Source organism: Stylophora pistillata, chromosome 11 (genome assembly GCF_964205215.1).
Source record: "Stylophora pistillata chromosome 11, jaStyPist1.2, whole genome shotgun sequence".
In the NCBI taxonomy this organism is placed as follows: domain Eukaryota; kingdom Metazoa; phylum Cnidaria; class Anthozoa; order Scleractinia; family Pocilloporidae; genus Stylophora; species Stylophora pistillata.
The window spans coordinates 4,254,317-4,279,836 of record NC_142529.1 but is presented as its reverse complement, the minus strand read 5'-3'; the positions used below and the strand labels follow the sequence as shown (position 1 = coordinate 4,279,836).

The following is a 25,520-nucleotide window of genomic DNA, read 5'->3' as shown; positions in this document are numbered from 1 at the left end:
CGAACGCAAGGCGCTGAGGGCCTTGAAGAGTGACTCTGAGTTAAACCTCAAAAAGGCCAACAAAGGAACAACAGGAGTTTACAGGAGAAAATCGCAAATTTCAAAGCGCATTTGCTAAAGAGAGGCTACCCAGAGGACCTCATTAACACAACCCTCTCAGAGGTGAATTTCAAAAACAGGAAGTTAGCACTTCAACAGAAAACGAAGACGAACCAACGAATCTTGCCTTTTGTTACACAATACCAACCATCAGTGCCACACATAAAGCAAATTATCATTAAAACTGGCATTTAATAGAAACACAACCACTACTGAGCGAACTATACAAAAATCCGCCGCTCGTATCTTACAAAAAAGGGTGGTCGCTCAAAGACATACACTTGAGGGCTAAACTTTGAACACAGGGCGCCCACACAGGGGGCCCACACAAGCGGCCCACACAAGCGGCCCACACAAGCGGCGTGTCTGGTCGTTTATTCGAAATATAAAAAAATGTATGGGAAAATATTGAAGAGTCGTAATATCGTAATCTTATATCAAGGAATGTCTATGTTAAGGCTCAAAATAAATGTAAACCTACCTCACTTGCTGTATATTGTCGTTTCTGTGGTCTTAAATGGCGAATTTGAGCGATTTGGTAGATTTTGCGTTGAGTGTTACTTTACTGTATAAGAAGGAGAGTAACAGTCAACGAGAGTAACAGTCGAGGGTAACAGTCAACACAAAATCTACCAAATCGCTCAAATTCGCCATTTAGAACCACAGAAACGACAATACACAGCAAGTGTGGTAGGTTTACGTTTATTTTGAGCCTTAATATAGACATTCCTTGATATAAGTTTACGATATTACTGTCGAAAACGTGCAAAAGCTAGCGTACTCACGATTTATTTTCTTGGTTCGATTTTGCTATTACACTCCAATTAACTCTCTCTCACAACTCTCACGAAAACACACATCACGTCTCCTTGTAAGCACGTGGAACAGCACCATATATGGGGCGATAAGACACGTGCTGCATACATGCGGTTTGGTTATGTAATAGATAAACGAAATCACTTATGTTTAAGATTAATAAATGTAACGTACAGTTTCCAACATTACGACTCTTCAATATTCTCCCATACATTTCTTTATATTTCGAACAAGAGACCAGACACGCCGCTTGTGTGGGCCCCCTCTGCTTTGAATAGGCAACTCTTAACAAGCGCTGGGGAGTCGTGTAGGCCTGTCAACCCCATTTAACACATAATGCGCATTGCTTTCCGGAAATGACGTGAGATGAACTGGTCGAGAAAACATGTCGACATATATGTCGACATAATTTGAAGGAAAAGGCGAGATATATGTCGACATATATGTCGATATATTGACGAGAGAAAGAGAAAAGCTATGGCACTTTAGGGGCTCCGTAGGGAATGACTTATTTAAGTGTCAAAAATGTAAGAAAAATGACACTGATTAATCCTGCAAGGAATAGGTGTGCACTGCAACAGCGCTGAAATGGGATACATCGCTGTCCTTGCTATCTCAAAAGATAGTTGTTTACATTGTAAGATATTAAACAAGCAAAGAAATAATCACTTCGGGGAAATTCAGTAGATATATTTGCACAATGCTGTGCTGATATAATCATCAAAGAACATCATAACATTTATCATTCTTGTAATTGTAGCAGTGGCTTTCAGCTTCACACTGTTTTGCTGACATGCGCAGGTACTTTATCTTGGCTCCCCTGTACTGACACCGAGTCTTGCAAATAAAAAACAGAGATAATGAGCAAAGCAGTTGCTGCTTGATCAACTTTACATGCACGCTTCCTTTGTAGTCTCAGGTTCCTACTAGCAACTAGCAACTCAAAATAAGCCTCGCTTATGATGATGGTTAATATGAGGTAATGATCAACTCATACAGAAGGGTAAGTTTCTACCAAGTATCAAATAGAAAAGGTTCAAGCCCGTCCCGAATTTTTCTGCTCGGAAGAGTTGGCTCTTTGTCGGTAATTTTCGTAACTTTGCCATAGTAGCATATGGCTGTCATCATATTGCGCCTTTGTGTATCCCATCCATCTGACCAAAAGCATCTATCTGGTTTGCTCTCACATTCCTCTTGACAGGTACGCCATGATGCGGCCATAGTTGACATCTGTATTACGTACTCACCAAGGGGTCACGCATCCGCTGGGTACTAAAAGGGTAACCTTTTAATTCATACAGTGCACTTCTGAATTGGGTCAAGATTTTCAAAGTACAGTTAGTATCCATTTCCCATGTTTGTGTAAACTCAGGACACTAAAGCGCTTTTCAATATTGAGTGTCGGAAAACCAAAAACTGGGGAAGTCAGAAGCAAAGGAAGCATCACAAATAGCCAATGGGAGCTTCCGAGGTCTGGGTACAAGTCATCGTGAAGACTCGCACAGTTCTTTTGATCTACGCTTCCCTAATTCACCCTCCCGCCACACCCCCAAATAAAATAAAATGACACTTTATCTCTCTTATTTCTCAACTACGTTCAACAGGTTACTGTCTTCCTCATTCTAATATTTTTTATATTTTTCGTGAAGGTTCCCGTATCACTGAGAGCTAACAATTTGTTCAAAGACCTGTTTCTAGAGTAAATGTGTCCTCCATGCTTGGGAAGTTTCCAGTGTATGGGTTCTTATATCCCGAAACATATCCACGGTGGCCATCTTGAAACTTCAACCAATTACTTCTCATACTTTCATACGTTTTACCTAGTTTTCCTTGGGTTCGGATGCCAATGACAGGGCCTGTCTTGCGAGATACAATAAAATTGAATGTGTAGCGGTAAGCGGCTTTGACTTTCGTGAGCTTTTCATTGATATTTTCATTGTTTTCTTTGAGGAAGTGAACAATGAATGTTGTATGTGTTCCAGGTATGGCTATGTCTTTTCGTCCAACGGCATCCTTTCCACCACAACAGCGCGTGCAGAAGTTTGAGGTATCATCTTTGTGAGTGGGGTACGCCCACACGGTAGTTGTTATTAAAGGTCTTGATTCGCACGTATTTTCGATCTATGCTGTTAGGCTTTGGGCATATCTGTTTTAAAAATGCTGAACTTCAAAAATAGGAAACTTACTCCGAAAGTACATTACTCATTTCATGTAACTTGAGCCGCTGGTAAATATTTTCTCAACAAAAGGCTGTTACATAAATGCGACTCTTTGATAAGTAACACTTAAACTACTACACGTCAAGTCACACGTCCCGTTTTCACCAGATTTAAAGCAAAGAAGTTTTATTGCCCTCCCAGTTCCCTCCTAAAATCCACAGTATTGTTCCGAGAACTTTTAACACTATTTCTTTTAGCTCGATATCATTCAGGGTCTCTCTTAAGATTAAGTTCTAACTGAAATAAACGACCACCTTCATGATCAAATTTTGACACAATGGGTGTCAAACTTATGGTTTGTAACAGATAGAAACCTACTGATTATCAAAGCGATCTTCGCGGTAATGAACACTACCGCTTATAATAAGCAATGGTGAAAATAATTTCACTGCAGCTCAAGTAGTGTTCATTAAGGCGAAGATCGCTTGATAATCATTTCTTAACCCACAGTTCACATATATGATATTCACAGTCATTTATACAGAAACCAGCCACTGCGCTTTGTTTTCAGTTATTTTATTCTGCTAAGAAAATGAGACACATTAATATCACATCATCATCATGCACCAACTTGATATCCGCGGATATCTCAAAAGTACTCACAGGCCAATCTATGGAAAAAAGGCATCCGCTTAACCTTACCTGTTTCATCGTGGTTTAATACTTGTTCTCCATACCGCAGTAATCTACCATAAACCTCTGAAAATACAAAATGACCTTGCTAAAAATAATTATAACATAACAAAAGCAAAGCGCGCGCTTTGATTGGTCAATTCAGCGTCCCCCATTTGCCCATGGGTGTACGCTGCTGACGTGAGCATTTTTTCTTAATTTTTGTTATTGCCCCGGAAAACATTACTTGAAAAGGATTGGCTGAAAATCGCTTAGCAACGGCTGCCAAGGTAAAGAAATTTCTGTTTGTTTTGTAACAATGGTGTCCCGTTTTGTGCGAGATCAGTAAGAAAACATTTTGCCCCTTATATTATAAACAAGTAATCACATGGTTCCTCGTAAAATTAAGGATTAATATCACTTGTGTTTTTGGAAGTTGCAGAAACTTCCGAAAACGCGCGTGATATTAATCCTTAATTTTACTCGGCCCCATGCGGTTACCTATACTAATTCCATACTTCCCATTTGTACTTAACTTGTCGGTCTTGTTTTATGAAACTGTTGACGCTTTTCTTATCCGGGAATCTAAGTGAATCTTCGCAAAATACGTTCAGTGGAGAGGAACTTTCATTTTAACTAAAACAAATTTATCCCTCAAAGGATAAGTAACCCTTTCATTCACTGAAATGATTACCATGCAACTTCTCCCTATAGGATTCATACATTAGCCAGCCAGCAAGCATTGTTATGAGAATACTTAAACTTATTTATCAGGTAGAAGTTGGTATCTTGATCTAACACCAAATTCTCATAGCTAATTTACTAGGAAATGTGTAACAGCTAGAGGGGAGAATTAAAAGTCAGATCTTGGGGGTTAAAGAGTTAAGGTTCTTTACCTGAGTAGCATGAAGCAAAGACCACCAGCAGCAAGAGAGGTGAAGAGTTCATCGTCAGCTCTCGGCCTTTGCTCTCGATTCACTTTTGAACAATTCTATGAGTTAAAAAGACAGCGACAAGCGACAGCAATCTGTTAAAATATATGAAGTGGTCTACAATATGTTTTATATTACAGCAGAATCTGGCTAAATCAGAATCCGTAAACCAGAACTTTCTGCTAACTCGAGGCCATTTATATTTTTTAATCATTTGCTACAAAAGTATCTCGAGCTTGACACTCACATATATATATATATATATATATATAACTGCAGACAGTGCACACTGTTTCGACCTATGTGGGTCTCATCAGTGCAGTGCAGACACTGGGCCAAGCTCTGGAATAAACCATTGCCTGGGCGCTACACTTGTGGGACCAAGTGCATACACGTTGCCATGCGAGAGTGCTCAAATCACAACTATATATATATGTGTGTGTTCTACTATCGATGACAATCGATTCAAGTTGAGAAGTAAATTACTAAAGGCGCAGACTGCTGGGGGACGAGGGGAACCTTGTAAAAGAAAACGGAAAAGAACCTTTACCTCAATATACTTCACACTACTCAGTTTAATGGTGATTTAACTCTCCGCTACCCCCAAACATTTTTTAAAGGCTAGGAAAGAAACAATTACAGTGACTGAGAAGGAAGAGGACTGCAAAGCGTAGGGAGGTTCGGATGTTGTAGTTTAAGCGCGGCTTAATAGCCATACTATTGGCTTTGATAATGCCAAAGTGACAAATACAGGAAGCTTGCCAATTCGGAAGACTCTGGGATCCTGACGCGCAACTAATCTGAATAAGGAGGACAATAGCGCCAGGCCGTTGCCAAACCAATATGTGACTTCTTTATGGAAGTACATTGATACTTATTTCCCGTTTTTGCAGTATTTTCACACTAGCGTGTTGGATTTATTTTCTGCCCGGCATTCTTGGCTTGAAAGGCCTTAGACTGAAAATCGAAGGTGAACATCTTAAAGAAAAAATATTTTGTCACCTGAGCACGCCTATCCAAACAAGACAGAATTTTGATCAACATTAAAAAATCACTTTTCTTAACACTACCATTAAGCGAGGTTTTGGTAATAATCTGGTCAAAAAAGCCACTGGTACATGTATATCCGGTAAGATTTAAGGTGGCTCTATATAGTATTTTACGAGGCTTTGGGTATTACATATGCATGAATAATTCAGTCTCCCTTGGCAAATGTTTATCTCACAGCACTCCATAGAAGATCAGTAATGAAAGCCTACAGCCTTAGACTATATATGGAAAACCCTTTCAGAACCTCAAAGTTGTTGCTATGGCAACTACTATTAGAAATGCTTGGCTTGCTTTTTTGACCTACCTGACTTCTAGACGGTGTTTCTCGGTTTCTACGCGGTGAATTTTCTTTGTTTTTGGGGAAACAGAGTTAACATCCAATGAGTTTCAACTGATAAAGCCACAAGAAAATCTGTACATAATTTTCGGAGTAATTTGCAATTTTCGTTTTTGACGCGTATTACATTTGTGTATGTATAAAATTCGATGACTTTTTTGTAAGAGCTAGGAAAAGGAAAATCCTATCCACGTGCCAATTTTCAAAAAAATTCACCGTCTGGAACGCGCCCAATATGCGCCTTTAGATCAGTCTGAAACCCTTGTTTTTCGTGACGTCATCAAAACAAAAATTCTTCAAGTTACGGTAATGCGCATGCTCGCATCGCTCTTTCTTCAGCACGTGCCAGTTGAAACTCTGAGAAATCGCTGCGTACTTTTCCCCACCACGGCGAAAAATATACCTACGTGTGGAAAAATATATGGAAATGCGTGTTAACTTGTAGTTTCCTCCGATGCTTTGAAGTTTTCAACGATCTTTGCTAAAATACGGGTTGTTTTTGTTACTGGCGGGGCTTTGCAAGTTGTTGAAGATGGAAGCAGAGACAATACGCTAACAAGCCCTTTTGCTCCGAACTTCTCGAAAACATTTTTGAGATCTCGGTATGAAATGCCACTTCCGGCTATTTTTTCAGCAATTTGTTGCTTGATGGAAGAGTTCCTCGGAACGTCTGCAGGAGTTCGTAGCGACGATCAAGGATCTTCATGTCGTTTTCTGCGTACTGTGTTGATGGCATGTTTTCTATCAACATGTCCTCTGAAATGTTGAAACAGGAGTCAAAGGTTATTCTTCTTAGAGCTTTAACATCCTCCATTGCATCGTGTGCGGGGAAAGGTTCATGGGAAAGTGTCTGGTAAATGGATTGTTGATTTAATTTAACTGTGGAACCATCCGATGAGACCAGAGAGGGATGTTTACGTTTGACCAAGTTCCTCATCACAGCATAGTTAATAGAGGGGACCCCGCTATTAATTATGATCACAGGGAGAGTGTCAGAAAAGAAAACTTTACGACAGGAAAGTTTTTCACAAAGTTGATGTCCACCTTGACGAAGAAGGGTTGGAGTATCGAAAACCCGAGAGTCGTGCCCGATTAAAACAGTATAAATATTGTTATCGCTTTTCACACGCCTGACAGTTTTCTCCAAGAAGGTTAGAAAAATTTCCAGTGACTTTCCAAGTGACGCAGTTTCTATTGGTTGATTGTCTTTGAACAGGGTCCTGACTCCTCTGACTGTTCGGACACTTAAACCATTTACCCTTGTAGCACGAATTTCTGCCTCCCTCAAAGGAAATATATAGATGTTGAAACAGTGCAAACCTGATTGATCAACTGCTGAAAGTTGACATATTTCTGCGGTTTTTCCGCACGTGTTTGTTTCATTATCGTAAATTACGAAACTGTAAACAGTGTTTCTGTCATAGGGAAGTTTCTCCACCACTGGTCTGATTGTTAATTCAGGAATGCATGTTTCAAAGGTTTTCAGCTCACTTGAAATTTTCAAATTGATGATGTCAAATTCTTGGATCAGTTTTGTAAAATCGTTTGGATTAAGGTTGTCCTATTCCACTTTGGTATGTGTTTCCTTCTTTAGCTTGTTTTTTACCGGTAAGAGTTAACTTCTGCTTATGTAGTTGAGCTCTTTGGTGTTTGAAATTAATGCTGGTTTTTCTAAGTTTGTCATGGGTAGCCTTGTGATCCATCCTTTCAATGTGGCTGAAACAGTGTATACCAGGTTCAATGTTGAGGCTCTCAAGTTTTTGGCTAATGTACTGATATCCAAGGTTTACTTGGGAGATGCCACAGGCCACTCGGAAGTCATTACTTGCACTTGCCCCATAGTATCTAATTTTGGGACTGTTTTGACCCTATAACACTGTTTAAGGCCTCGTTTCTCTGCGAATTTGCCCCAGGTGATAACTCTGCACCCACTACATCAATACAAAATTCATCAAAAATTCTGTCCAAAGCTTTCCTCAAGTCATCACCATAGAGATCTTTGCCATAGGGTAAGTCAGAGTGTTTATAGTTAATAGGGTCTTTCTTGGCACCACACCAGGATTCATTGCAATTTGTGTGGTTTCCAAAGGAGTGTGGTAGAATGCCTTTTAAAGATTTTAGAAGGGCTGATCGATTCCTTATTTTGAGACACGCTATAAGTAAAACATTTGACCAAGTAGTTGATAACTTTCTGTGAGAGAGCTGATGAATTTACAAATTTCTGATGTTGGCTTAGGTGGCTAACCCATATTTTTTTCCTTCTGTTGTGTTCCACAGTGACAAATTGGCTGAAAGTGACAATATTGATACTCAAGAAAATTTGACACTTAGTTTTGGCAGTTTGTCTTCTCCATTAAAATAAATGAGCGAAGGTAAATTTTTTGCAAAATTAACAAAATTTTATAAAAGCTGTAAATGCTACTTGTGGTTTGTGGAAAATTTACAACTGCATGTTTGTTCCAAATTTGCTAAAAAACATTTTTTGTTGCCATCAATAGAAATACCATTGTGTGACACTTGGTATAGGGTAAGAACTTGCCCAAAAATTTATTGCTTATGAGAAGTTTTGTAATGTTTTGAAGATGTTCGTGTTTAATCAACCACATAACTGTTTCCTGGAAACCTGTTCATTTTATACAGCCTCAATGTTATGCGTACATGTACTTGCCATAAAACTGAGAATTCATTTTGATTTTTCTTTAGTTTTGATTTTCTTTGGGCAGAGAAAAAATTGTTTCCTCTTACCTGCTTTACAGTGCTGACAACATTTCAATGAACTTCTCAAATCATACAAGTCCATAATTCTACTTCCATGTGGAGTGCAATTTTCCTTCTTTGTTTCTTTCATATTAAAATTCAATATATGTACATGATAATGATAATTTTATTATTAGGTTTTAACTTTAACCAAACATTTGTTGGAATTTTAAAATAAAATGTCAAAATGTTTAGGTGTAATCATATTGACGAAACAACTTGCTATGAAATATTTGTGGTATAATACAAAAATTCTATTGGAAAATTCATTACTTGATGAGGGAATTCTGCATTAAATTGCATGCAAAAACCGATATCAAGTACAATCTAAGGCGGAATTCACGAGTGAAGTAGTGGTTTTTCGCAATTCCACGCTAAATACCTCACTTCATTAACCAATCATAATGCGAGATTTTATTCAATGATGCGATTCAAATTGAGAACAATTTTTAGAGCAAAGAAAGACTCAAAGAAGCACTTTTCTCAAAACGTTTAGGTGAATTGCTTGGTGCCACGCATAGTGAAAACAAAATTTAAACTACACCTGACTTAAACGGATTTCTCTTTTTTTCGGTGGCGACCAATCTTCTACCACTCCTTTAAAATCTAATTTCCTCTTTGCCCTCCACTCCTTTATCCCACGAGTTCTGTCATCCACGTTTCCACTTCGAGTGGGTTTCCTTTGTGAAAACCGACCCCTTTCCTCACGCATTGGTGGTTGTTTTTCCCGTGTCAGTTGCACCTCTGCAGACACTCCAGCTGTTTTCTGTGTATCATTGCCCATGGAGCTCAAATGTGCAAATAGCTTCGTTACTTGAGTTCAGTTGGTTGAACGCGAGGTTTTGTAAATAATTTCATTTCGTCATCAAGATTAATGGTTACAGCCTTATGGATTTTGGCAACTCTCCGTTTATGGCTGGCACCTCAATTATAAAACACCTTGCAAGTACAATTAAATTTCCCCTATTTATTACATTTCATACCATTCACGTTCTTTTTATAAATGGAGTACTTTTAAACCAACCATTGTTGTAGTTCTTGGATCCTTAGCTTTAAATTCTAGTGTTTACCGTGCTACATGAATTTTGAAGTCAGAAAGAGGGGGAGGGATTCAGTCATTCAAAGCATATGTTCATATTTTCCTCCCATTTTTAGGAGGGGGACTGGTTCAAAGTTTTGAATTTTAAGTTAAGTAGTGGACATGCCTCAACGAGTTGTCGAGAATCTTTTTTACTATAGTAGAACTTGTGTCAAGCGGTCAAACCTCAAATAAAGGCCATTCATTTTTTTTTCAACTTTTCTTTCACCCAGTGTGATTTTGACGTAAATTGGTACAGAATTCTATCAGTTTTTTTTTTTTAAAAAGGAGATTGAAGATTTTAAGTCCCTTTTTTGTACCAAGTAACATTTCACCACTGGTCAAATATCAGAAACAGTTACCGTAATTCTTCAAATGCGCCCCTACGCTCAAATAAGTTTATCCCCAGCAATCTTCAAGACTACAGTTAGCTTGTCACAAGACACTCTCGTGCAGATTTCAGGACATACACGAAGATGATTGGCAGCTTGGAGTTTCTCAGCATGGTATCCTCTCTTTTTGTCTTCGCAGGGGCTACTGTTCCTTACAAGGCAGCTTATTTTGAGCAAGATCTCAATCATTTAAACTCCGTTTAAGCCAATAAGGTTACGTTTAAGCAGCGGTATCTCTATACGGGTATTTATTGAGACGGGTATTTATAAAGTTATAACTATTTCTGACATGGATGGAGCTTTGGAGTTGAAGTTAAACAGTGCTGATTAGTATGTCAGAGGGCATGGTTAAATCTTATAGCTCTCCTTTTCCAGCTTTTTGTAGTATATTTATAAAGGTTAATTTCTGTGGGATTGCATAATTCAATGCAACGAATAATCATCGGAAGTAAGTGATGGAAGTTTAAGTAATGCGTCGATCAACTGGAAGCCTCAATATCCCCTCCGGTTAACCTCCACGTGCATTTGAACTTTTGAAGATTAGTTCGTTCAAACCCCACCTCCCCCCCCCCCCCCCATACCCCCGCTGCTTCTTTTTGGGCAGAGGTCTCTTTCTGTGATCAATTAACAAATGGTAAACACCACAGCGTACACTGTTGAGTTATGGATGCACTTGGGAGGTTTGCTAAGCACTCAAGAGGCTAGAGTCGCTCTCGGCTATCGCCTCGAGCGACTCTTACGCTTCTTTCGTGCTTAGCAACCTCCCGCGTGCATTCATAACTCAATAGTGTACGCTGTGGTATTTACCATTTGTTAAATAGTGTACGCTGTGGTGTTTACCATTTGTTTTATAACATAACATTGATACATTGTAGCTAAAGAGTTCCCTTTTATTTAAGAAATCTTACGTGACCAGGAAAACAAGCGCGCGCAGAAAAATAGTCTTTGCATTTGCTCACGTCAGCAGCGTACACCCATGTACAAATGGGGGACGCTATATTGACCAATCAGAGCGTGCGCTTTACTTTGGTTATGTTATAACAAATGTTGTGGAATTTAGCAAAGTCATGTTTTAGTTTTTGTGGCTGCTGTTGGGTTTTTTCAGGAGGAGGAACCCATAGAATGCGACCCATTTCATTAGGCTCTGCCTATATTCTTAGGGTTGTGCTGTAAAGAGAGAGAAAAAATGAGAAATCCTCGAAGTGAAAAAAGGAAATAAGTATAACAACAAACATATGAAACATATGTGTGAACTGCGGTTATGAGACGTATATGAGAACGATCCTTCGCAGTAAAGCACTATTTGAGCAATAGTGAAAATCAGACCTGAAAAAAAATTTCAGGCCTGTACGGGACTCGAACCACTGACCTCTGCGATACTAGTGCAGCGCTCTACCAATTGAGCTAACAAGCCAACTGGGAGCAGGCCATCAAATTAATTCGATATAAACCCGTTGATGATAAATCAAACAACAACAAACATATGAAACATATGTGTGAACTGCGGTTATGAGACATATGTTTGTTGTTGTTTGATTTATCATCAACGGGTTTATATCGAATTAATTTGATGGCCTGCTCCTAGTTGGCTTGTTAGCTCAATTGGTAGAGCGCTGCACTAGTATCGCAGAGGTCAGTGGTTCGAGTCCCGTACAGGCCTGAAATTTTTTTTCAGGTCTGATTTTCACTATTGCTCAAATAGTGCTTTACTGCGAAGGATCGTTCTCATATACGTCGCGAAATAAGTATAGTTGCAACCACCCTCTCCATAGTTTACATTATATCTCTGCATCCCTTGAAGCACCAGCTTGAAAACTCCTGAACATGAGATTTACTAAATAAATTTTCTCATAAATAAACTTGTTTCCAAGATTGTTTCATGGTCAATCCATTTCCATACTTATTTCATATGGAGATGAATCATCCTCGGAGACCCAGGGGCAGTGGGTCGATTTCAAGTTAGGGCATGAAGAGCAAATTATGCAAAAAATCTAGAAAGATTTAAGCTTAAATCTCGTTTAACGTTTAAAGCGACATATCAATGACTGCAACCATCGTGTTGTATACAAACCTCGCAAACTTTAAAACACGTTCTCTAGTGATACCTGCGAAAGTATTCAGTATGATTTCCGGTAAGATTTTCGCGGACAATCTGATCGATTTCTCTTACATTTTGTGCTGAGACTGAAACTTTTCACCTCAAGCAAATCTCCGTCGCACGGTCCAAACAAACAGCGAGCAACTGAGCTACTAGTATATGTCCGTGTTAAAACACACGAAAGGACTCTAAAGCATACTTCACTCTGATTGGGGAGAAAAACACATAGATTTTCCGGCACCAATCAGATGGCAGAACGACTGCGACCGTTTGGAACTAGTCTTGTAAGACAATGTCCCCAGGGGCTCTTCATGCCCTAACTTGAAGTCGACTCAGCCCCTGGGTCTCCGAGGATGGAGATGAATCAGACTTGACAGTGACCTATGGGGTCACTTTTTTATTGCTCGTGTCTCCACATATTTTAGTCTGATATTCCTTACATGTTGCCTGGAAATTAAAGACATCTCCTTTGTGTCTGTTCTTTCTTCCAACAAAAATTTTTATGAATGGGAAAGAGGATTGTATGCCAGCACCACAAGCCACAAGATAACTGAAGAAAGAGAGAAAGTTTATTTTCAATAAGTTCTCATCCATTAACTTAAAAATTTATTTGAATGTGTATTTATGCATTTTTTGTGTTGCTTATATGAGGTTAAATTCAAGAATTTTGTATGTACAAAGTACAAAGTTCTGCTTCATGCAGATCTGTAAAATGTTTGGGTTTAGTTTAAAATTACAAAGCCATATTCTAAACAAATTATTTCACAATTTTAAGGTTAGTCAGCTTTTGACAATGGTAGTAGTGAAATGGCAACAAGTTCATCTCAAATTTTGTATATGAAACTTTGCTGAAACCATTAGTTAGAAAAAAAAATTAAGGTTAACAGAGATATACTATGCTATGAATAATAGATAAGTTTACCACCTTCCAGGAACAGTTTAATACATTTGATGCATTTGTTACGAGGATCAAATTATTTTCACTGAATCTGTCACGCAATCCCAGACTTTTCTAGACTTATCTTTCATGTGACCCAGCAGTTTCCAAAAATAGTACAACTTGTAATACGCTATAAATAGTGATAGAACATTCTAGATACCTAAAGTAATTGTATAAAAGCTGGCTTGTGAGAAGTGCATAAAAAGGATTTGCCTGAGGGTTTACCCCCGTGGCCGGCTGACTGAACTTGTGGAAGCTATGATGTGACGAGGCTATGACCTTTTGATCTTGCGATATCTGGAGAGAAGAAAGAGAACAAAAAGACGATAGCGGAGAGAAGAAGAAGATGAGGAATAAAGAGTTCACTATGAAGTCCTCTGGAAGAGTTTGTGTACACGGGAAGAATATCATGAATCAAGAAAGCCAAGCGTTGTGGTCTTCAGTCGGTGGAAGTTGGAATTTGAATTTGATCACTGAGACGATGGATACTCATACGGCATGAAGGATTGTAAGCCTGCTTTATGAACTGCTTAACTTTATCTCTAACCTAAGTACATTAGACAGTGTAAAACTAATTAAATAATAGTTGAAATGGGTAACTGCTTATTGCTACATTTTTGTTGCGTGCCTCATATCATACTCAAGGGTATATTTCTATATATGCTTTGTTAGCGGACATGATTGTTGGTCATTTGTGCACGTAACACGTTATTGACCAAGCATGGGGTCAAGATAGCTGGATATGGGCTGAGTCCTTTTTTGCATTTTTAAGGACTGAGACAGAGTCAAGGTCCATAAAAACATGAAAAAGGAGGAGGCTAATCATCTGCCATCTTGACCAAACAAGCTTGGTCCATAAAGGATTTATTATATGGGAAAAAGATTTCTTCTTGTTATAAGAATCAATAATTACTTGGTTATTTTGAGAGCCTGGGAAGAAAGCCAACTATTTTGAAGCTCAATAAACCCACAAGAGTTGTTTATGTTTCTTTTAAATTTGACTGTCTTCTGCTGCTTTTTGCTTCTCTGTTGCCGACAATGTCCAAAAAACTAGGAAACCTTGAAGGTTTGCTCCATGCTGTTCCACACAAGGTTTATCTTGTGCGAGATCAAATTAGCTAATTCAGAGCGGGCAAGATGCGCCCAACTTGCTAGCTCAGGTAGCCAATTAGAACATGTGATTCAAATTACCCACATGCAAAATAGCAGATAACCAAATTATTACTCCCAATTTTATGAGCAATCCTCAGTATTAATAATAAAATTAATTGTCTCTTCCATTTCTTGGAACATTCTTGGATGAGTTTCGGGATTTTTAGACACTCATTTAAACGTATTCTAAAATCGCACCCACTTAACCCCCCCCCCCCCCCCCCCACAAGGGATTATTCGTTCTGCTTTCTAATCCACCGTCCCGTAGTCCACTGTCCCCCAGTTGTGGAATTAAATCATGTGACCAATAGAAGATGCTGCGCAGTCTCAACCTCTCACTTGATGCGGAACAGTTGTCTTCGATCGAGCGGACTTGTCAGCAAGGGAGTATCTGCATCAATCATGGGTTGAGTTCATTAGTTCTTTACCTCGTAATCATGTCTTCGAGTGTTTGGTTCATCCGCGAAGTCGTGGTCATTACTTTTATAGGCTTTTAGCCGTGGAAACCAGTGGCAACAGTCTACATGTGCCTGAGTGATCAAAGGTATGCGATTATAGGGAATTACGACTTTCCATCGTTTCAGGTACTGTCCGATGTCACTTTTCAGATTTAAAGTTCTTCGTGTTATTTCTAAATGTTTAATTGTCCCTTACGTTATGTCCAAGGCTGTCGTGAGGAAACATGCAAATGATCATCAATTTGAAATCTCAGACCTCACGAATGTGCTTGAGTAGGGCTACGTTTGCGTCGGCTGGAAACTCGCGTAAAGCTCTTCTCTTTCGCCAACTTAAGTTCACTTCTCCGGCAGAAGTCCTTTAAAGGCTGATAGTTTCGAAAGAAACTGGGGCTGCGTCGGTGGGAGTAACGAAATAATTTGGATATATCAACAAAGTTGAAATGGTAAATTGGCCACCGTAACGATTACACAAGGTGGCGTTTCGAGCGTTAGCCCTTCGTCGAAGCGAATAGAGGAATTGTGGGTTGTGTGTGCTTTTAAAGGCAGAAAATGGAGCTACGTTATTGGTGGGAACATGGCAACGAGAAAAATAAGAATAAATTAGTGGAATGAAAAGCGTTCGTTGATCCCTGTGCGATTTAGACTGCCGGTTTGAAAGATGAGCTTTTGTTCAAGATTTTTACGGCTTTCCGTGCAACCTTAGTGTAAGGAAAGACCGCAGATAATTGCCATATGTTGCTTAGAATGATTAGGTAAATTAAAATGGCTAGCGACTGGTCTCGATGTGTCCTTCTCATTCCTTTCCACGTCTCGAAGGTGTTCTCGGAATCGGTCACCTAGTCTTCTGCCTGTTTCGCCGATGTATATCTTTTTGCAATAAGTGCAAGTTATGCAATAGATTACATTGGCGGAGGTGCACGTGAAGTGATCGGTGATCTTAATGGATGGTTTAGGTCCCGATATTTTATTAGCATTGTGAATGAGAGGACATGTTTTGCATTGTGCATGAGCATATTTAAAAGTGCCTGGTTGGTCATTAGTCTGAAAAGAACTTGTGACCAAAAAATTTCATATGTTTTTCTCGCATTTGAATAAAATGAGCGGAGGCTGCGAAAAGATAGTGCTTGTCTCTGGATCGTTTTGAAGTAATTTAAAGTTTTTAAGAATGATGGATTTAACTGAGTGGTTGTGAGGGTGAAACGTGAGAGTGAATGGAATGCGGTCGGAATCTTCCTTATGCAACGTTTGTAGTGCTGAATGTCGATCAGTAAGTTGGGTGCGGTGGTAACCCACTTGAACGACAGGAACAGGGTAAGAAGTCCTTTAAGTTAGGGATGTATCTAATTTTGTAAAAATTTTTCGATCCAATTTACGTCAAAGGGATAACTTGGAGTGCGTGCTGTCGCAATGTACCCGCACTGCATATTGCGTTACAACTTCATCATTTTCTTTGTATTTATCGTAAAATTCATGACGTTGAATTAGTAAACGAAGATTGGTGACTTAAGGTATCGGTACCAAAATGGCGGCGGCTCGCAACAAGTTCTTGCTATAGCCTTATCTAGCCTTCTAAAAGTTATTTATTTGCCTCGAGAAAAGACTTCACAAGTAAACGAAGAGACTTAGGTGAAAATACTTTTGGACAAAAAGACTCTTGGACGAAAAGACCGGACGCCCACTGTCTGTTATAACAGTGAGGTGTTATGAGCTGGATGTTACCCAAAAGCGAAGAAAAACTTATCCCCATAATTGAAGGATTTTTCGTCGTTAGGATTTTTTGATCGTTTAGTTGCATCGTAGATAATTTGATGGATCAGTTCCACCCATATCTAACGAAGGTCCTGGATTGCTCAAGTATTATGCTTTACCTTGAGCCTCTTTTTCAAAGCGAGTCCTGGTGCTCATCCATTCTTATGATAATAAGTTTTCATTCACATGTACATTAAACTCATTTCCCAAGAATGGTTAGGCATTAGGCCCCGTTTTTCAAAGAGAGGCCAGAGGTAATTTGAAATGTAATTTGTAATTTGAAATGGCCTATTTAAGTCTGCATCTCATTTTTAACTTGTGAATAAGCAAAGTGTATGAACAAGTTTTTAAGGTGACCCAAATATGCAGATGAGTCACTCACTCACCAAGATGTAAGTATGCTGTTAACCAAGTTGCAAGCCTTTTCTGTCTTTCTTCTCTTTAAGGCCACTGGCATGGCCAGAAGTAATTTCATAAAAAGACACTTAAAACAACCAATGAAGGCTAAAAATTACCACAAATGTGGCAATTAACATTTCGTTTAACTTAATTGTGATACAGTAAATGGTTTGAACCCGGGGGTAACATGTGAAGGTGTAGTCTGATCGTCCGGGTGAGTGTAGTCCTGAGAAGGACTGTTGTCGGTGGCAGTGACTGACGTTTCGACAACCTGTGCGGAAGTCATCATCAGAGTCAAGACTTGACTCTGATGATGACTTCCGCACAGGTTGTCGAAACGTCAGTCACTGCCACCGACAACAGTCCTTCTCAGGACTACACTCACCCGGACGATCAGACTACACCTTCACTTAATTGTGATATTTTGACGGAGATGTAATTTGGATATGCAACTTTCAGAGGTTTATTCGTAACCCTCATAGATTTTGTCTGTCTTAAGTTAGGAATTATTAATTACATACACATAGTGCATGTGGTCTGTCTTTGAATAAAGCAGGAAACATGTCAGTGAGTATTTGTTTAGCTATTTCTTTAATGATACACATGTTTCAATATCTTGTTCAAGTGACATTTTCTTTTTACTTCTGATTATTACCAGCTCAAATCAAGCAAATCTACTTCCACTGCTTGTTATTCAACAAATGATAACTTTCTCAATATGTAAATTTTCCATTGTCAACTTGTCACTTTTTCAAACCAAAAGTTCATGTATCTTATTAGATGTTTTGTTGTGTAGTATCGCTGAGTATTTTTATGAGTTGTGCTGTAAAATACAAATAACGAGTAAAAATACTCAGGGTTACTACACAACAAAATGTCTAATAAGTTATTTATTATCCAACACACCAAATTGTCATTTCAGTGAGGGCAAATTTCGTGGATATTTATTTATGGGGAGTGCATGACGGAAGTATATGAAGCAGAATGGAATTGGTGCATTGTCATGTTGCTGTTTCTATTATTTTTCTTTCATTATGCATACAAGTTGCATCTGAGCAGTCAAAGTATATCTGAGTGGTATTGTAAAAAGAGAAAATAGGTAGCCTGATATTACTAGTTGGTTTCTGCTCTGTAACTACCAAAATTGAGTCAGACATGACTGGCAGGGTCCGCTGTTTACCTGATGTTGCTTGATTTTTTGTTTACACTTTCTTGAATTTGGATGTTTACAATGTTGATGTTTCTATCTACAAATTAAAGGGGATTTGAATTTTTGAGACGAATTGAAGCATTTGATGAACAATATCCTGTGTGCCAAGTTGCCTGAAAAGGGACTGAAAAAAATGACACCAACACCATATCTTTGTCTACAAAACCTCTGTAAAGTGAAAAAAATTTAGTGCCCTTGAATGCCTAATTACTGATTGAGTTGTTTTCAACTTATGGTTAATCTGTAACAATATGAGACAAGGCTTGCAACCACACTCAGGATGTCAGCAACTTAACCTCCCAAATTTCAAACCAGATGTAATATTAAAATATTGAAGTTCTGATGAATTTGGTGATGGGTGCCCTTACATTAATGATGCATCCTATCTTAGCCAAATTCTAACCTCATCTCTTCGTTATTTTCCAAGAAAATTGCTGAGAAAGTAAAAAATCTAGCTCACTGACCGTGACTGGTGCCAATCATAAGGACAAAGGGAGTTTAAGCAAATATGGGGCTCAGTTCAAATTGATCAATCAGCTTTTGGTTGTGGTGGGCTGCTAATATTTCTCTTAATCTCCTCAAGTTCCACAAGGAATTAAATATCTTTAGCATTTCTCAATTTGATTTTTGGGCCATCTGAGTCTTCAGCTGTCACATTGTCTACGTTCAGAATGTAAACAGAGGGTTGTGTTCGGATGACTTGGTATTGATATGTTTTAATATCATTAAGCATTGTTGTTAACTGTCTGTTTTTGAAAGGATATGATTCATCTTAAGTTACTCTGGGATACATTTTTCAACACTAAATTAGATTAAATGGTGTCAACATTTGTAATAGAAAAAAGAAAAATTAAATGGACTGTGAACTCACTTTTTTCAATTTTTTTCAGCATAATCTTTCAAAATTAAAAGTTTCCTGTGATGTCAAGGCTACAAAAGGTAGTAAGTGGAAATGGTATAAAATGTAGATTATTACAAATACCAACCCTTCACTTTGACAAACATTCATCCACATCATTGTTTTGTCTCTCAATTGTCTTCCATGAAACTGCATTTACCAATTTCAAAGTGAGTGGAAAAGGAATATCTTTTAAGAATACTTTTCACTTTTCTTGTAAATGTAATGGTTGTTTAGTGAGAAATACAACAGCGATAATATAGAATGAGAAAGATGGCAAGTTTTAAGCTTGGTAAAGAAATATAGAAAGATGTTTTTTGTCTAGTCATGAGAATGGGACAAAGAAAAATTCAAGACACGTGTCAAATATGAACTTGGTAATGGGCTTTGCTCACCACTGACTGAGTCTCAGTGGTAAAACATAGTATGGAATCCAAAGGTCTGAGGTCCAATTCCTCTTGGGGACTCAGAATTTTCTCTATGTCCCACAATTTAGTAAAACGATCGCAAAGACGTGGTCGATCCCTTAGAGAGTTGACATGATTAGATCGACCACATGTTAAGACCAAAATAATGTGGTCAGACTTCTTTTAAGATCTCGGCTGCTAGTGCCTTGAAGAAAGATTGCCAAGAGAGATACGTGAGCTGAAATCACTTGCACAGTTTAAGGTCAGAACTTTTACTTACTTAGTGATTAAGGATAAGGCCGATCATATTTGTAAGGTCAATGCTTAGTTCCTCATTAGAGTTTTTGTCATTATTGTAAGCCGTTGTTTTTCACGTTAATATTCTTAATAATATATTCTTATATTGCTTGTCACCGATTAATACCAGTCCATCAACCTTTGTTGAGAGACTGACCATTTTTTTCTTCCAGGATAATTAAAGTTATTATTCTTATTATTATTATAATTGTGACTAGATAAAAAAACATCTTTCTATAGTGATAGCATAGATCTCTAAAGCAACTTATATTTTCCTGGGGTAAATATGTCTCAATTTACTTGTAACTGACTGTGGCCTAAGATAAAACTCAACTGCAAGGTTACCAAAGAATTTACATTAAATATTGATTGAACATCCATAATTGTGATTAATTACTGCTGTTTCACAACTTATTGTCAATAACATTCTTGTTTTGTTGTGGTAGGATTCCACCATCCCTAGTGTAGCCTCTACATCACAGGAAAGCCAGGAAAACAGGACACTGAAAGTCACTCTTCTGAGTAATGAGTGGAAATCGTCAACTGATGGAGAATTGTCAACTATCAACCGAGAGCTGGCCATCCAGTTGGCTAAACACCCCAATGTGGATGTTAGTGTCTTGCTACCAAGTTGCAGCAGAGAGGACAGGAGCAGTGCTAAGAGTCACAATGTGAAGCTCATTGAGGCACAGGGAGTTCCTGGTGAAGAACCAGTTCTTTGGTTGTCATCTCCTCCTAGAAACCATACAATGGACTGTGTCATTGGTCATGGAGTCCACCTTGGTCGACATATTACACCCATCAAGAGAAATCCAAATTACTGTCACTGCAAATGGATTCAAGTTGTTTACTCTGCTCCTGAAGAAGATGGAATGTACAGAAACATTTCAGAAGGTCAAAAAAAGCAGGAAACAGAAATCCAGCTTTGTAAGATGGCTGATCAAGTCGTCACAATTGGACCCAAGCTAGCAGAAGCTTACAAGCGTTACCTCCGTCCCAGTAAACAAGGGGAAAATGTTTTTGACCTTACTCCAAGCATTTTCTCTGAATTTTTGGAAAAAGAACAGGCCACAGAAGAAAGACAGACTTTCTATGTTCTTGTAATTGGAAGTGGTAACAGCTGTGAAGATTTCACAGTCAAGGGGTATGATATAGCTGCTAAAGCAATTGCTGAGTTGAAAGATGAATCCTACAAACTCAGCTTTGTTTGCGCAGCTGGAGGAAAAGGAGATCAAACCACAGAAAAGTTGCTCCACCATGGCGTTAGTCGTAATCAGCTACTTGTTCGCAGATTTAATGATAGCAGAGAAGTGCTAGCCAACTTATTTTGTGAAGTTGATCTTGCAATAATGCCCTCTAGGACTGATTGTTTTGGAATAACAGCTTTAGAAGCCATATCTGCCGGTCTACCCATACTTGTCAGTAGTAATTCAGGACTTGGGGAAGCTTTGAAGAAAGTTTCGTTAGGCTCCCAGTGTGTGGTAGACTCTGAAGATCCCAAAGACTGGGCCAGGGAAATTAAGCGTGTACGTCAGAAAGAGAGGGAAGTGCGACTTTCAGAGTCAAGGTCTCTTCGTAAAAAGTACATGAAGAAGTACAGCTGGGAGGAACCTTGTAGAAGACTTGTAAACAAGATGTATGAACTCACATTTGGTAAGCTAGTCTCCTATAATTTTTTAAAACGTTAATTTAGTTCATGTGGTGTCTTGATTTCTTTGGTGAAGAAAAAAAGAATTAGATGTAATAGCAAAAGTGCAGTCTTTAATAATCACATGGTAGCAATTAAAACTAAAAAATAGATTTAGTCCCTATCCTCAGGCTTGGTGAATATGATTAGAAATTAATTTGTGATGAAGCATTTTTTTGTTGCCTCTCTAGGTTTATCAGAAAGCGGAACAATTTTTCCAATCAGTGACAAGAGGCCAACCCCCTTTGTTGCAGCTGATCAGCCTGCTAAACGACTCGGAGAAGAATTGATTCACTCAACTCCTCATGAACTTCAAGGTAATATCAGTAAAAAAAAATTAATGATGTCAATTAATCCAATATATTTCAAATTGGTTTCCAAAATTGCAAAGATTGCTAGTAGTCTAAAATTTTTTATGTCAGAGCCATGCATGCACTTGTCAATCAGCTGTTGCAAATTGAGTTAACCTAGAGGAGTCTTCTTAAATCATTCAATTTGCCTTTTGTAGGTGCAGAAGGCCCCTCTGTTGGCCACTTGCCACAGTCATCCATGGAATATGAACAGTTTTCTCTTTCCAGAGTTGCTGCATCTCAAAACAAACCCATTGATCAAAGAAGTTTCACTCAGAGTGAGTACCAAGTACCACAATTGAATTGTATGTTATTTAGGATACTTTATAGAAAGTTGAAGATCGTAGTAAAAGCAAAAGTATAGTAAATTGTAGTAAACATTTTTTAGACACTTATGTTTTAAGTATTTCTGTTAAATTAAATTTTTTGATCAGTTCCATCTAGAGGCATAGGACAAATTAATTATTATTATTAGTAGCTTTGACTTTTATCCTTTCCTCTACATTAAACTTTCATTTTTCAAGAATGTTTCAATGTCAAAAAATGTACTGTACTAAAAAAAAAGAGTAAAATTGTCATGTTTGATATCTAATTCATGTCAGGCCTGAATAGATATCCACCCTCTGAACGTTGTCAGAGTCCATTTGCTGGAGCCAGTTTGTGCAGGACCTGAACATCAAAGAAGTCATCCTCAAGGTGAGATGGGAACATATTAACTAGGTATTGACAGCTACCACACATGAGAAGCTTGTTGAGAGAGGCTAGTTGAGAATGTCGCCTGAGTTCCTATCTATTGTGCCATGTGTTTTGACTGCATGCAGGGCTCTGCAGTCCTAGTTACTAGTTCGAATCCTTCCTCTCCACTTCTTTTGCCTTGCTTGCAGACATGGCAGTTATATAGTTAGTTATTTTTTTGTTCCTGTTGGAAATATTGATAGTTATTGTGCAATCAGGTTAGAGAGGTTCTTGATAAAGTATTCTACATGTACACTTACAGATACCAGTACTTGTATGATAAGGCAAAATACAGTTTCCTCCTTAATTTATCAGTGAATAATTAGTAGCTGAAGGTAGAGAAGGCCGGATCAGATTTCTTAGTATTGCTTGTAGCATGCCATTGTTTCTCAAAGTTGTATTTTTGCATGTGGAACATTTACATGCACCTTATTTGAAAATTTTCATGTGGTTGTCTTTATGAAAACTATAACAGTCATGTTTTTCTTTCTGAAATTTATACTGTGTTATTCTTTCTGTTCATACATGTAGTTGATCCTGTCACATCACAGTCCTCGGCAGGATTCAAAGAAAATGAATCCTTAACAAGTATAGCGGTTCAACGCAAAGGTAGACAACTTCCTCTTTCTAGATAGCTTATTGCGCTCCTTTAAACAGGAGCAGGATGACGGGGATGCAAAATAGATCGAGAAAGAATTGATTTTTGAGTCAAAGGTTTAAATGATAACGATAAGCTCACAGTGCGTATTATGAATTGGTGCATGTGATACAAGAAACTTTCACAAAAATTTTTAGACTAAATGACTCTTGAGGTGATTTTAGCACTTGTTAAGTCGGTCACAAATATACAAATGAGAAATATGTAATTATAATTATTATAGTAGTAATAGAAGTCTTTATGAAGCACTGTAAACAACAAAAGTGTTTAGTTACAATGATATGAACTTAAGCAGATATAAAACTAATTAACTAACTAGACAACTAACTGACTAACTATCAAGAAAAAAACATTTGTACTTGCCTACTTAGCCTTAAAAAAATATATCAGTGCTATTGGTAGGATGATGTTTAATTCTTGAAAACAATGATTTTGTTTGAGTTGAGTTTTTACAAAAGAAGTTAGGATGAGGAAAATTCTTGATAACCTTTCTGTATTATTTCTGCAAGCAGTTGGCCAACTGTCAGTGTTGATACGAGGTATTTTTCTCAATGGGATGTATGGTTTTCTGTCAAATGGGTCTAGATAACTAGAAAAATTAAACTTCTTGGCCGTCTTTCTTATTATTACAGGACTATATGTATTACTGATGGCCTTTAATGATTTTACATATTGTAAATAGCAAGAATGTTTTTTTTTTCTATCTGTGAATAACGTCCATTTAACGAGAGATTACTTGATTTATGGATAAGTTTAATTTCTTTAAAAGAGCTGACATGTGTGTGGAAATGGGTTTGTAAATTATACAATGATGCAAGTTGTTCTTGGTATTCTAGTCATTTCATAATTCATTACTACATTGTGCGTAATCAGAAAAGTGTTGTTTGAGTGAAATAATTAATTTGTCATTGAGGGGGCATAAAGAGATTCATGAAATAAATTCCTCAGGAAACAAACAGAAATAGAAGCTACTCAAATATTAATACTTTAGGTAATAGTAATTAACTATGTTTTACAACCGTAGATTAGCTAGCGTAAAATTGTCTTCTAGAAGACCGCCGTTCGTTTTCGGAAGAGGAACTGGACAAGCTAGAACATTCGAGGACCCGTGTGAGAAGATTTCCAGCAATCAAATTGGGCCTTGTTTTCATGGAAGCCAGTTCAAGGCCAAGTCAGGAGCCAAGGCATCAGTGTCATTTTCTTCACAAGACATTTCAAGAGTTTTTAGCTGCCTTCTACCTAGCAAACGAGCTCTTGACGAACCAACCAAACCTTACTTTAGGCAAGAAAGATGTTTGGGGAAAATACAGACAAGTAATTTTCTTTGTAGCTGGCATATTGGGCATGGAAGGAACGGTGTTTTTCGAACAGATAGGAACGATTCTGAGAGGAGACTGGAACTGGCGTCATCCTGTTAAAGACTGTGAGTTCTTACTTGACCTTTTAGAAGAGAGTGGTGCTGCTGATCATTTTGGCAAAGTTGTCTGCCCTCTTATTCCAGTACCAACTGATTTTAAAGTGGGTGAGGAAGAGCGGTCTTACTTGAGGTTAATACGATATGCTTATGAAGGCGCCATGCGTGAAGGTGATTCAACACCAGTGCAGCTAACCACACTTAGCCTGTGTAATGTACAGTCTTTTAATAGAGACGATGTGCATAATTTCCATCGAATTCTCGAGGACAGTCAAACCCTCACAGAGCTTGTCATTTGTAATATCGAGAACATGTCCCATGATATTGCAGATCTGTTCGCTGAGAGTGTATCGTCAAGCACTTCATTAAGAAAAGTCACGCTTAAACTGTTGGACGTGAGTACTGAGAGGTGCACCTACAATGTTAGTGCCTTGTTATCGACTTTTTCACAATTGAACTGTGTTGCGCTTGAATTCTTTTGTATTCTAAACAACACTGTTGCAGAAGCCGTAAAAGTGTTATTAAAAACATCACTAAGATCTCTCGCGCTTATTGTTTATGGGGATCTGGATGACTGTTTAGCGTCGTCTGTTAGTGAAGGACTTGCAGAAGAAACCGGGCTGGAGTCTCTTAGTCTTGTTGTTCATGGAAAACCCAGCAACCCTGGAATCGTAGCACTGCAGAAAGGTGTTCTACGAAATAGAACTTTGCACTCTTTAGAATTACAGGTGTATGGAGAAATCCCAGAAGCGTGGATGACAGCTGTTGCCACCCTA

At 38.3% G+C, this 25,520-nt stretch overlaps 2 protein-coding genes and 3 pseudogenes across 15 annotated transcripts in view; 1 reads left to right on the top strand and 4 right to left on the bottom strand.

The window, feature by feature from the left end:
* LOC111322632 (tubulin polyglutamylase TTLL7) overlaps positions 1-25,520 on the bottom strand; it is a 198,229-nt gene that overhangs the window by 51,388 nt on the left and 121,321 nt on the right. The window lies entirely within an intron of this gene.
* LOC148719744 (uncharacterized) lies at positions 873-4,739 on the bottom strand (annotated as a pseudogene). Its single transcript, XR_015993074.1, has 5 exons — positions 4,643-4,739; positions 3,777-3,833; positions 2,604-3,075; positions 2,014-2,187; positions 873-1,791 (listed from the first exon to the last, which is right to left on the bottom strand). The product of XR_015993074.1 is annotated as an uncharacterized LOC148719744 (transcript).
* On the bottom strand, positions 6,385-8,068 carry LOC148719743 (uncharacterized; annotated as a pseudogene).
* LOC111319919 (uncharacterized) overlaps positions 12,915-25,520 on the top strand; it is a 150,435-nt gene continuing 137,829 nt past the window's right edge. For 3 of the 11 annotated variants that reach the window (XM_088738098.1, XM_088738095.1, XM_088738092.1), the window contains exons 1-5: positions 14,710-15,026; positions 19,189-19,240; positions 20,347-21,553; positions 21,779-21,904; positions 22,096-22,215. In XM_088738098.1, coding sequence (XP_088594224.1) covers positions 19,220-19,240; positions 20,347-21,553; positions 21,779-21,904; positions 22,096-22,215 — 1,474 coding nt within the window. In that variant the 5' untranslated portion in view covers positions 14,710-15,026; positions 19,189-19,219. The other 8 variants (XM_088738101.1, XM_088738099.1, XM_088738097.1 and 5 more) reach the window with 6 other exon arrangements.
* On the bottom strand, positions 15,541-17,146 carry LOC148719742 (uncharacterized; annotated as a pseudogene).